Source organism: Trematomus bernacchii, unplaced genomic scaffold (assembly GCF_902827165.1).
Source record: "Trematomus bernacchii unplaced genomic scaffold, fTreBer1.1, whole genome shotgun sequence".
In the NCBI taxonomy this organism is placed as follows: Eukaryota; Metazoa; Chordata; class Actinopteri; order Perciformes; family Nototheniidae; genus Trematomus; species Trematomus bernacchii.
Genome location: NW_022988043.1, coordinates 16520541 through 16533683, shown reverse-complemented (window position 1 = coordinate 16533683; position 13143 = coordinate 16520541). Strand labels below are relative to the sequence as shown.

The 13143-nt window shown below is 41.0% G+C and overlaps 1 protein-coding gene across 1 annotated transcript in view; it reads right to left on the bottom strand.

The window, feature by feature from the left end:
- Positions 1 to 12767, bottom strand: part of LOC117472758 (phospholipid-transporting ATPase ID-like) — a 45761-nt gene extending 32994 nt beyond the window's left edge. Inside the window, exons 1-2 of the mRNA XM_034118147.1 lie at positions 12645 to 12767; positions 999 to 1080 (exon numbers count right to left, since the gene is read on the bottom strand). Coding sequence (XP_033974038.1) covers positions 999 to 1041 — 43 coding nt within the window. The 5' untranslated portion in view covers positions 1042 to 1080; positions 12645 to 12767. The remainder of the gene's footprint in view (positions 1 to 998; positions 1081 to 12644) is intronic.
- Positions 12768 to 13143: the final 376 nt, after the last annotated feature.

Below are 13143 nucleotides of genomic sequence, written 5' to 3'. Positions count from 1 at the left end.
CTGAGATTGCATGATGTAGTATTGTTAGATGTGCCAAGAGCAAGGACTGTCTTAGGTAAGACAGCTTTTATGTGCGCAGCTCCACTTGCTTGGAACAATCTTCAGCAAGAATTGAAACTGAGCAATCTCATTCCTGCATGTTTTTAAAGCTAGGCTAAATGAAATGCTCGTTGATACTATGGGTACTTGTAAATGTCTATAACTATGTAAATGTATCCTGTAAATATAATGTATGATGTCCTTTATTGTTTTATGTTTCATGTGGAACCTATATGCTGCAGGTCTCCCTTGTAAAAGAGATCTATGATCTCAATGGGACCAATCTGGTTAAATAAAGGTTTGAAATTAAATGAAATAATGTGACCCAAACTTTAAACCCCAGCAGCTTAGTCTCGCCATGAAGAGACCACAAAGTTTGCTATGTTACACACTGGTTTCAAATACTGATCTCAAATAACAGCATGTTTTACTTTGTAAAGCGCTCCTTTAGGTTAGCATTCCATCCCAAAAAGTAACACCTCTGATGTAACATTGTAGGAGAATACTTTGCTAGAAAATGTGTCCAATGAACAATATAAAACATTGATTAATTGTGTACTTAGTTGGTCTTTACTGTTATTGTTATGTCACTTAGTAAGCTGTCTTCAGTTTACTTAATGTTAGAAGAGGAGTTCCTTTAGGAAAAAAAAAGGTTAGGAACCATTACCCTAAGCTTGTCACATCACATGAACTTCCTCAGTAGAAGGATTTGCTGAGTTGTCATCAAAATGGTGTCCTTTTTTTCTAAGCACTTTATTCGAATCCTTAATAATTATCTTAACATAATAGTCACTGTAGTGACTGGGCATCTACATTTGCTGGGCATCTACATTTGCTGATAAAGTTCTTGTTGTAACATTGAAGTACACAACTACTGTCCTGAAGGGATTGCTGTTTCCAAAGTCAAGGATACAATTGTAACCATAATGATAATTAAAATTCATGCAGTTAAGGCTTACCTTGCTCTTTTTTCTTGACACAGTCCATGCCAAAAAAAGACATATTCTCTTCTTCCTACTGCTATCTCTCCATCATACTGGTCTGTGAAGAAGGAGAGACAGCTGTTACATTGTGAGGAAGCTTAAGGATAAATCTGAGTCAACTCATATCTTATTCCACACACACACACACACACACACACACACACACACACACACACACACACACACACACACACACCACACACACACACACACACACACACACACCACACACACACACACACACACACACACACACACACACACACACACACACACACACACACACACACACACACACACACACACACACACCAGCGTGTGCTTTGTATGCACACACACACTCTCCTGAAAACTAGAGAGTGTAAACATCATTCCTGTTGAAATAAGAATGACTTAATGCCCAGCAGCTGCCAGCAGGAAATGTTTTCCATAATGCTTTTCTATTATGGTAATCATTGTCATGGCCTTTTAAACAACAGTTAATGGAGCTCTTAGGTTGCAACAACATCTTTTCAAAGAAATACATTTTATTCAAGACTGGAATAGTTTAGTAAATGATAGAGATATGTTATATATATCTCAAAGTACATGGTCTCCTTTAAACCTAGATGGTTGAGTCTTAAAGGTGATCTGTTAGTGGTGATGAGTTTATGGTTTCAATCACTTGCTTCAGGACTTCTTCAACACAGCATAATGTTTATTTAGTAAATGTTTCCCCACTTCAGAGAAAAATAGACAATAAATCAGGGAAAACTTTAGGGCGTGGCTACCTTAATATTTACAGTTTAAAACTACAGCGTTTTTCTGGTCGGGTGTTGTCCACATTGTCGTCTAAGAAATGCAACCCTTCCGTGATGTCCTTTAATGAAAGTTTTTAATAACATTTTGGTTGCTTAAAATAATCTTGATTAGTATTTGGTTATACTTCGCCCCACCCTTTCAGAAGATAGAATACCAAACTGGTGATGTCTCAGTGATTATGTCCACTTTTATATACAGTTTATGCCGTTGAGACACAAGTGTGTATATTTAGGGAACATGCTGAACTAACAGCCACAAGGAATCAGCAAATGTCTAAAGATAAAAAGAGGAAGGAAAGCCTCAACATTGTTTTAAAGTCCAGTTTACATCAACTCCGATACATGGCTATTCATCTGCCTTCCTTTCCCACTTTTGGATACAAAAGCTCTTACTTCAGCTTTGCATCAGCCCTCCAGCCTCTTAATGTTTTTCCCATGTAGGGCAGAGTGACTCAGAGGGAGGCTCCTCTCTCAGGCCAGACATCGTTCAGATATCTGCTCCTTCTGACAGTAAGAGCTCAAAATCAAGAGCCAAGTCTGGCCCTGCCGTCTGTCTCACTGAGTGATGGCGAGACCCAAAAGTGGCTGCTGTCTGTTGCAGTTATTTTAGTGGCTTCCCTCTCATAGCCCTGACACACTAATGGCGCATTTCCACTACACGGTCGGCCTCGGCCACACTCGGTACGGCTCGGTACGGCTTGGCCGCGTTGGGCCTTAACAGGGCCGACTCACTTCATGCTGCGCTTCCATTACAGTTTAGGAACTGGGGTAGTTACTATAGTAACGCAGTGTAGGCGGAGCCGTGACGTCATCTTCAATGAGAAATCCAGAAACACAACACAGCCGTTAGCTGTTAGCACTCAGAGCTCACAGCTCCTTATATATGTTCAGAAACTCGACAAAAGTTAAACAAGTACACACCACAGACTGCCTGTGTCATGGTGAATACAGTCGCTGCTTTATTTATGTCTGTATAGGCCGTTGTTGTGAGTGTGGACGGTCGGGGCATATACTGCGTTAGCTTAGCCAATCTCCATCTAGAAAAACACGAATTTTAAAAGGTTTTCCGCCTGCCGTCTGTCTGCAGACTTGACAAAGCATTAATTCATGGTTTTTACTAACCGGTATCAGTATGTTGTTACTTCGGCATCATTTTGAAACGTGTATTACAATTAAATCACGGTCAAATATGTCCATCTTGTTGTAGTTCTAGCCCTCTTGCCAGCGCTCCTCTCTCTAGTTTAGCATACTCAGCCCGACTCAGCCCTGTTTGTTGGCCCCGATAGAACCACAATTTTCTAGGGCCAGAAAAGAGGGGAAAAAGTGGCCCCGCGCCGTGCCGCGCCGGAACGAGGCCTAGTGGAAGCACAACCAAAAAAGGGGACGGCACGACACGGCACGCTTAAAGCGAGCTACGCGCTGCAATGGAAATGCGCCATAAGCTAACAATCATAAGTAGGATCCTGTAGTTACAGTGAGCTTCACACCAAGGCTCTTTATCAGCATAGAAGCTGAATCTAAAACGGTTCCAAGCCAATGGTTCCAAACAAGGTTCTCTGGGGTTGCAAACTATGTGGTGGAAAGTAACTTTGTTTAATCAAGAACCGTACTTTAGTACAATTTAGTCCAGTACTTCAATAAATCACTTTCATTTTCTGCCACTTCATACAACCAAAAAGGTAAATTGTGTACTCTGCTATGCTATAAACTATTCACTCTCAGGTATTTGAGGTATTTGGAAGTATTTAGAATTGGGCAAACATTGGTTACACATAAAAACAGATCATTTAACATAATAAAAAAATTGAACTCCGGACCCTCTCTGCATTATGGGTACTTAAAGGGACTTTTCCTAATAACATTTTACTTTTACTTAAGCAACACTTTGAATTCAGGACTTTTGCTTATAATGGAATATATTTTTTTTCTGTGGTGTTTCTATCATTTTGTAAAGGAGCAGGAATATTTTTTTTTTCTGCTCTTACTGTAACCATTGCAAATATACTGTATGTTGAAACAAAATACAGATATATGTTACGAGAAAACAAGTTTTTGTTTAACAGCATTCAGTAGAGAAAAGGGCTTAATTGAGTACAAATGATGATTTGTGTGTGTGTGTGTGTGCCCTCTGCCAATGTTGAGGTTTGCCGAACAGGAAGTGGTAGATTTTAAACGCTACCAAGGTGACGTCAACGCTTAAGCTATAAATATCAACCACATGTGTTTGTTGAAGAATGTGTGAGTTCTTACAGGAATGACAAGGCTTTAGCACACACACACACACACACACACACACACACACACACACACACACACACACACACACACACACACACACACACACACACACACAACACACACCACACACACACACACACACACACACACACACACACACACACACACACACACACACACACACACACACCAGCGTGTGCTTTGTATGCAGCATTTTTGTGTGTTTCAATCTGTGTCCACATGTTTGGGGGGTTGTGTGCTGACTAACATGCAAACAAATGAACACAACTAAATATAGAGTGGATGTGTGATTTTATGTCTTCACTTCTCTCACTCACTATTTCCCTTTTTAAGGGTACAACACAACCGCCCACCACATGTCCACTGTTTGACAATGTCCCACCATAAAGGGCCCAAAGCAAACAGTCCCCCTATCCATTCAGTCTAAATGAACCAGCCTGTTTATTCTGCCAAACAGAGTCATGTGACACAGAGGGGCGTCTGCAGCCGTGTTTAGAGGGAAAAAGGTGACATTTAAACTCACTGCAGTCATCATGAAGATTTAAAGAGGCTTTAATTTGAATGTCAGATTGTGTTGGGGATTAGTTGGAGTTTCACACTCTGAATTTTTGGCTGATACTGAGACTTTCCAGGCTTTTTTACAGCGCTGACGCACCACAGAGACAAAACTGGTTCCAGAGAATTAGTTCAAGAGTTATTGAGAACACAGCTCTCAAATAAAGTCATTATTATTGGTAGTTGTAGTATTTCTTGTGTTGGTGGACCTTTTTCCACCCGAATCTAATTAGGGTAGGTTAAAGGGTAAAGTTGATGTTATTTAATGATCAATAATCAAAACAAACTCCACTATAATGTATTTTTTTTAGGGCTGTCAAGTTAACGCGTTAATAACGCAATTTTTAATAAAAATAAAAAATTCTCCCAGCGCAGCGCCCCTCCAGATCTGGCGCCCTAGGCGACCGCCTAGTTCGCCAGTGCCTAGGGCCGGCCCTGACGGCAGTGGTGGATAAAGCTTACTAGTGTGAAAGTATTGATACGACTTTGTTTCTGTATCAAGTTGTGGAAACTCTAGCAAATCTGGATTCAATGGCTACGTCATGGTCTTGTGACAACCTGTCCTGTCTGTCAGTCTGTTGGTCGGTCTGCCTTTTACTTACATTTTAGAGTGCAGGCAACAAACACTGGAATTAATGCTATTCCAAGCAAACAAAGGTGGGTAACAGTATCCCAGTGTGACAGCCACCTGTGACTGGCATAACAGATCAGAGGTCAATCAGATGAATGGGTGTCTTGTCCCATTACTGATCTCTGGTTTCTCAAACTGAACAGAGCTCTATTATCAAAACCAACCGCCTGTTTGCTGCTAAAAGAAACAAAAATGTTCTCTTAGTGTGAGCCTGTGTGTGTGTTTTATGTATGGTAAGTAATTTTATATCACAATATGAATATCAATTATTATATGATACATTTTCTGGAAATTCAATAAAGATTTACAGTTAGAATAAAGTAGAATAAGAGACCATCTTAAGATAATTGTGTATCCTTCAAAAACCCAAGTTGAGTCTTGAATATAAATACAAGTCCGATAATGTTAAAATATATGTTTTTAAACATGTTAAGGGCCCAACGTGTGTTCTTTCAATAAAGAGTAACCATCAATAAAAGCTTTGTTTTATCTCCCTTGAAAGATGCTCAGCCCCACCTTAAGAGTCCATCTGAAATCCAACTTGACATTTGCACAAATGTCTGCTCTTTTAAAAAATTACACCAATACAAAGATACACAAGTCCCCATGAGAAATAAGAGAACAGTTCTCACAGCATTCCACTGTTTGACCTGAACAAAGCTACATACAGTATACTTAAAGGTCCCATGTCATGCATTTCCAGATAACCCGTCCCCTTGTGTGTTATGAAGGTTTTTATGCATGTAAACGGTCTGCAAAGTCCCAAACCCTCAAAGTACACCCTGTAGCGAGTAAAACTCTAACACAGAAAAGACCTGTCTATGCTGCCCCAGAACGCCTCGTTGGAGGTTTCTCTTATTCTTCCTGGGTACAGTGACGTGACCATACTCAAATGGACCAATCCGTGGAGCTCCTCACACACACACTCTCTCTCAGCGGCGAAACTGTGACGCGCTGGGGGGGGGGTGCTAGGGGAGCCTCGCAGCGGCGAAACTGTGGCGCGCTTACACTGTAGGTGCGCCGCGTTTGGGGGTGGGACTGCGGGTGCTAGTGGAGCCTCGCAGATGGGGGTGCTGCAGCCCCCTCAGCATCCCTTCCCGCGTCCATTCGCGATGTCTCGCTGTCTCGCAGATCCCACGCAGCAAGCAGGAAATGAACCCAGCTCACCCTGGGATTCCACCGAGTCCGTCTGCGCCGCGGTTTTGGTCCTCCTCCAGCGTCATAACCCACCGGGCGCGTTTCAGAAGCGTTTCAGAAGCGGAGCGTCTTGCGTGCCGGCTCGCAGTTTTTGTTGATTTGGGCATATTTCCTGGACAGGCTACTTTGTACAGACAAAGTTAATCATAATTGTAATATTCCAGTTATAAACGACATGAATCAAAGATGTGTTGCTGTATTTTAGTGGTAAAAAAATGCATTCATCATCATAATTATTCTATATATATAATTTACACAGTGCCTGTAAACCGGAGGAGAACGCTGGCATTCTCCTCCTACTTGAAAGACTACGGAGGGATAGGGTCTGCAAAATGTGTTTATTTTGGGGATTGACTGGATGCTCTGACCGGTCCACTTCCTGCCCGGCGCTATGCAACGCCTTGCGTCGCGACGAAAACCTATTTTAGCGGAGCCCAGCGCCGAGACGCTTCTGGGACGCTTCTAGCCGTAACGCGGCGCGTCTGGTGGAATAGCACCTATTGACTAGAGTGGCCGCGATCACTGTGAACGCCGCAGCGCGGCCGTAACGCGGCCGTAACGCAACCGTAACGCGGCGCAGACGGACCCGGTGGAATCTAGGGGTCACACTGTCCGCTCCTCGCAGCAGTGAGCCGCGCAACGTCCCGCCAACACGGCACCCAGACCCCATGCCGCATTCTCATCGGTTTGTCTTTACTGGTGTCATTTTCTGGTTGATAACGCCATTGTAACACATAATCACTGATGTTCCGCTGCAACGGTGGTAGACTCATCAGAACAGAGTGGGCGACCTTTAAAACAACTGGGGAAATATATGAGTAGTTGCATAATAGTTTCCATAGATCCTCCAATCACACAATAACCTACAGTAACAGATAAGCCAATGAACACAACTCTGTGTGGTTTGTCTAATAGCAAACAGAACAGGAGAAATACAGGAAGGTGTGTATCCCATATGAGAGGTTTGGAGTCTAAAGAGTTGCTGCAGCAGAAAGGCTGTTAGTACCTATGAGAGGCCTTGTGCTCTCAGAAATAACAAATAGATAAGCTTTAAGGCCTTCTCAGGCTTCAAAAGGTAAAGCTTCCTACCACTATATGTGTATTCTGTGAACAGTATATTTTTGTATTTTACACCAAATCCCATGATAAAAAGTCCTGTTTTGGTTTTATAGAGCTCCCATCTTTTTAAAAATACACCAGCCATAATGTTCTGCTCTATCTCCCTCAACAGGTACTTGTCTTATCATGCTGCTTGCTAATAATAGCTGGCAGCGCACACTGTATTTTTCAAAGCAACTTAGCAATAAACCACCCATAGAGTTAAGTAGAGCTGCAAAGAGTAGTCGATTCAGTGATGACTCAGAAACAGTAACCAGCAACTTTAAAAAAAAAAAAAGAGAAATTGTAGCAGTAATGCCAAATGTAATGGTTTGGAAAAAGGTTAAATGGTTTCTTTTGCTTGTCTTATATCATAGTAAACTGAATATATCTTATATATTTGTCAATGTTCATGATTTATGGACCAAACCATTGATACATTAAAAAAGATAATTAAATAACAGAAATGTCCTTGTTATGTCGTTCTGGCGTCAGTGCCTTGAGAATTCCCCAGGCAGGCTCTTTGAGGATTTTATAGTACATCCTCTTATGTTACTGAACGCTCCAGATCATTGCCCAATGCAACCAATATCACACAGGAAGACGAGAGAGAACATTGCACAGTAGCACAGAATCAAAACCTAAAATGAATCTTTAATCTAAGGTTGATTTTTTTAATGTTCTATCTAATCAAATGTACTGCATTAACAAGCAGACCTCCTTTTTGTACAGAAATGTGCACCAGCTGTTGATTTAGCAAAACACTTAAAGTTGGGCGTCTTTGTTATTTCGCCATATCTGCCTAAAATTTCAATCCAGGAATCCGCTTCAGTGACACAACAATAGCAGGAAGTATCAGTGATAGTCATTTCTTGCTAATTTCCCCCAACAGCAACCTATGTGAAAAGCAGGGCTCATTAAAGACGGAGAGACAAGGATTGTAAACTAACAATGCCATTTTTACTAAGCTACTAAAACATGTATAGCTGCATAAGAGATATCAAAATATTTGCTGATTAAATATTAATAAACTGATTCTTTCAGCTCTACTGCGGCTTATTTTGTCAAATGCACTAAAGCTCTGTTCATATCTTAAATGAGCTTATGCTCAGTGTTTAAGGACACTTAAACAACTGGAAGCTGCAGAGATTTAAAGCAAACAGAAAACAACTTTTAGACTTTTAGATTCTAGTTAAGTCCTCCTTGTGTTGGCAATGAAAATAACTGTATGTAGGTCATACATTAAGTGCAGGATTTTACCTACCCACAGCTTAACCACAGCTAAACAAAAACTCTGCCCTGATACCTTGAGTTGAGGGTCTTCGGTCTGTGGTGAAGGTATTTGCAGTTGTTGCAGAAAACCCACTTATTCCAGAGTGCATGCTAAAAGCTACTGATTTGCCTGAGTTATTAAGAACAGAAAGCCCAAAGATGCTCAATGGTTTCGGTCAATATGGTGTTACTGCACTCTTGCACTGTGTTCTACACATTATCAGAAGCAGCACTTTAACAGAGCAGCAGCCTCAGTACTCTTTCTCCTTCTACAAAGGATGCATTCAGGATCTTAGGTCATCTGTGTTTTTTAGAGACCCGTCCAGCTGCACTTGTAAAACAAGAAGATAGACTTTAAACTCAGCCTGGGTCGCATTGTACAGCGCAAGTGAAATGCAGCGTACAGTTTAAAGACAGCCAGATAGATTGTGATTAAAGCCAGAAAAAATGCAGTTAAAACATGTTCTGTGTAGATATACACCATTACTGCATGTTCAGAAAGAACAGGAAAATAACTTGAAGGCTCTGTAGCCGCATACAAATGAATGGTCAACGCAGAAACTAAACAATTAACACCACCATTTGGTATTTTTTGTTGCTTGTTTTTCCTCTAATTTGGAGCCTCAGCTATATGTACCTTGACCACAAAAGACAAAATATCACCTTTTATACAGGGCAGCACTGACAACTAATTATAGTACTTTAAATAAATGGAAAGTCCTACACAATACCACAGAATCAGCTTCAATCTAACTAGGTTGACCAAACAAACAAAAGCTAACATACCGACTCTGTTCCTGTGGGTTACTGATTAATGTCAGTTTCCTCAGTAAATCTGCCTGTAAGTAAATGATGAAGTTTACTGGGTGTACTCCTCCACAACAGGGGGTAGCTAGCATTTTGAGATAATTCTGCCTTTAGTAACATTGAAAACTGAACTGATTTGTGACCCTGCTGCAGGTATGAATAGAGATGTCGCCTGTAAAGACCTCCTTCACATACCCCACTGATGATGAACATTAACAAAGAAAGAATGGAAAAGTGAGATGAGGTATGACACGAGGGCACAATACGGTGTCGAGCCCCGAGCGCCGCACCAAAAGACCCGAACAATCAACCCCTGAATAATTCACCTGACCTCGAGGGGCCACAAACACACTCCTGCTCTCAACTTACCTGATAACACTCTGACATTTTGATTGACCTTTAAGGCTTTTACGCAGCTTCTTATCAATTTGGCAACACACCACATTCAAGCTGGGACACAAAGTTGGATTTTTTGTTTGAGCACTAGCAGGAAGTTTGGTGTCAAGGATTCACCTTACATGACCCTTCACACCTCTTGTCCATGTCCTTGTTCAGTTTGAATTTAAATGCTGATGCTATAATTCATCTCGGTCTCATTAACAACGTGTAACACACTCATACAATCTATTCATACAATATTCACCTTATCGTATTCCTCCTTCAAATTAAAGTAATTGTTTTTATTTTGTGATGTTTTCAGCTTTAGTAAAATACTCATCTTTTTTCATTTTAAATCTCATAAGTGTTTGTTATATTTACTGTTTTTTCTTTCTATTTTTCGTTTCGTTTTAGCCATTTTTCATTGTGTTTTCATTTTGTCAGTTTGTCCACCACTTTGGTTCAGACTGAATTATCTTAACAACTACTGGATAGATTAACAAAGAGTTGGATAAACAGCAGCCATATTCCCCAAAAGATAAATCCAACAAACTCAAGTGATCCTCTGACTTTCTTCTACAGCGAGGTTCACATTCATGATTCTAAGTGAAAGGACCAACACCTATCGGATAGATTGCCATGAAATTCAGTTCAGACATTTATGTTTAACTCAGGATGAATTGTAATAACTTTGGTGATGCTTTGACGTTTGCTCTCTAGTGCCGTCATCAGGTCAAATCTTAAAATGTCCAAACATTTCGTTTTTGAAATGTGCGCTGTGCCTTTAACATTACACTGTATAAAGCTTAGTAAATTAAGACTTATCAAGGGGGCCCATATTTGTTTGCTAGGCCCCTGTGTTTTCAGTGTTGCTAAGCAACTAAGTACATTAACCCTCTATGGCATGACTTTTTATTTTGGAAAAACATGTTTCACCATGTGTTTTAGGAGCTTAGGGGTCCCTGATATTATATCAATTTTAAAATGTGTGTGTGTGTGTGTGTGTGTGTGTGTGTGTGTGTGTGTGTGTGTGTGTGTGTGTGTGTGTGTGTGAGTGACATCTTGACCTTCACTTTCCTCACTGTCAGACGGAATAGCCCTAACAGCCTGATCGTGTCCCTTCTGCCCATAAAATGTTTTGGTGTCCATTTCCCCCACCCCCCAGCGCGTCACAGTTTCGCCGCTGAGAGAGTGTGTGTGTGTGAGGAGCTCCACAGATTGGTCCATTTGGACCAATGGGTCCATTTGGGTATCGTCACGTCACTGTACCCAGGAAGAATAAGAGAAACCTCCAACGAGGCGTTCTGGGGCAGCATAGACAGGTCTTTTCTGTGTTAGAGTTTTACTCGCTACAGGGTGTACTTTGAGGGTTTGTGACTTTGCAGACCATTTACATGCATAAAAACCTTCATAACACACAAGGGGACAGGTAATAACCGGAAAGGCATGACATGGGACCTTTAAGTATTTCCATTTTTGGCTACTTTTTACTTCTACTCCTCTACAATTCAGAGGTAAATCGTGTACTTTTACTCCACTACATGTATTTGATACCTTTAGTTACTTTGCAGATATGGATGAATGATGGGAAATATAATCAACACTTAAATCAGACTTTATTACACCTGGAATCAATTCACAAACTACCCTGCAGTATACAAAGTCATTCAAATAGCTGCACCTTTACCAGCTTTGATAACACTTTAATGCTATAATAAATATTATTCTGAAATGGACCAATCTGCATAATGAGTATTTTAAGTACATTTTGATGCCAATACTTTTGTACTTTTACTTCAGTAACCTTTTGAATCCAGAACCTTTACTTGTAACAGAGTATTCCTACACTGTGGTAGCCTACTTTACTTTTACTCAAGTACAAAATCTGAGTACTTTCCCCACCTCTGCACTAGTGTGAGATGTAGAGTATGTTTTCTTTTCAGCCACTGATAAGTTAGAATCATCAAACTACTTCACTGTCTGACACTGAACAGCAAAGCGTTTGCTCAACTCATACAGGATATGGATGTATCATTACGCTGTACGATGCTGCTGTGGAAGTTCCTCAACAGTCATCACTGCTAAACCGCAATTTACTGATATGTACATAGTTTCATATAATGTATTCTTCTTCTTCACCTATAACTCACTACAGACTCCAAGCTTCACATTTGAACCGAACACATACGAAATTCAGTGTTGACAACAGAACAATGCTTCACAGACACAACAAAAGACACTTCAACCGTATGAAAAAGAGAGTTAAAAAGATCAATCTAGCCTGTAATGAGTGTTGCAGAAGAGAAGAAGAAGAGAAGAAGAAAAGCCGTTTGGTGTAGTTCTGGAAAGACTCACGATTAGAGACACAAATAAAGTGCAGCAGAAGTCTTTAACTTTTTCTAACTTTCCGTTACTTTCATAGTTTGGACTCCCCGGAGAACAGTAGAGAAGGAAATAGTGAGGAGACAACAGCTTCCTGTTCGCCTGGCTGCCTTTCTCTCTTCCTCCTCCATCTCTTCCCTTTTTCTCCCCCCATAAACACATCTCAGCATGTCAACACCTTCCCAACTTCGTCGTGGCACCTTCAAAGTCACTAAAAAGGCGAGTGACAGCGCGCCTTCTTACCGTGCGCTCCGGTGCGTCCTGAGCTGCGCGTCCCCAAACGTCCTGGAGAGAAACGAGGAAATCTCCAAACTACGAGAAGAAACGAGGGCTAATGTTGTTCCTCCTGGCTTCCCAACACCCGCCTTTGCCCTCCCCTCCCCTCTCTCATGATCTCCCCTCCTCTATTTTTCTCAACCCCTCCCTTCTCTCTCTCCACTCACTCCCCCCGTGGGCGCAGTGTTTTATTGAACCTTTCAGTTACAGAAACTTACAATACCAAAGACATTTAAAACGAAACGAAATTTGGGCCATCATCAGTGTTGTTAGGTTACTAAGCACATTTACTCGAATGCTGTACCTAAGTACAATGTTGTGTACTTTACTTGAGTATCTCCATTTTATGCTACTTTGTCCTTTTACATTTTCTAAATATAGTGATGTCTGAAAACCCAGATGAATTCTACAAGATGAAATGTTGAATGTTGGGTATTATACTGTACAGATGTTCTCAATACTACAA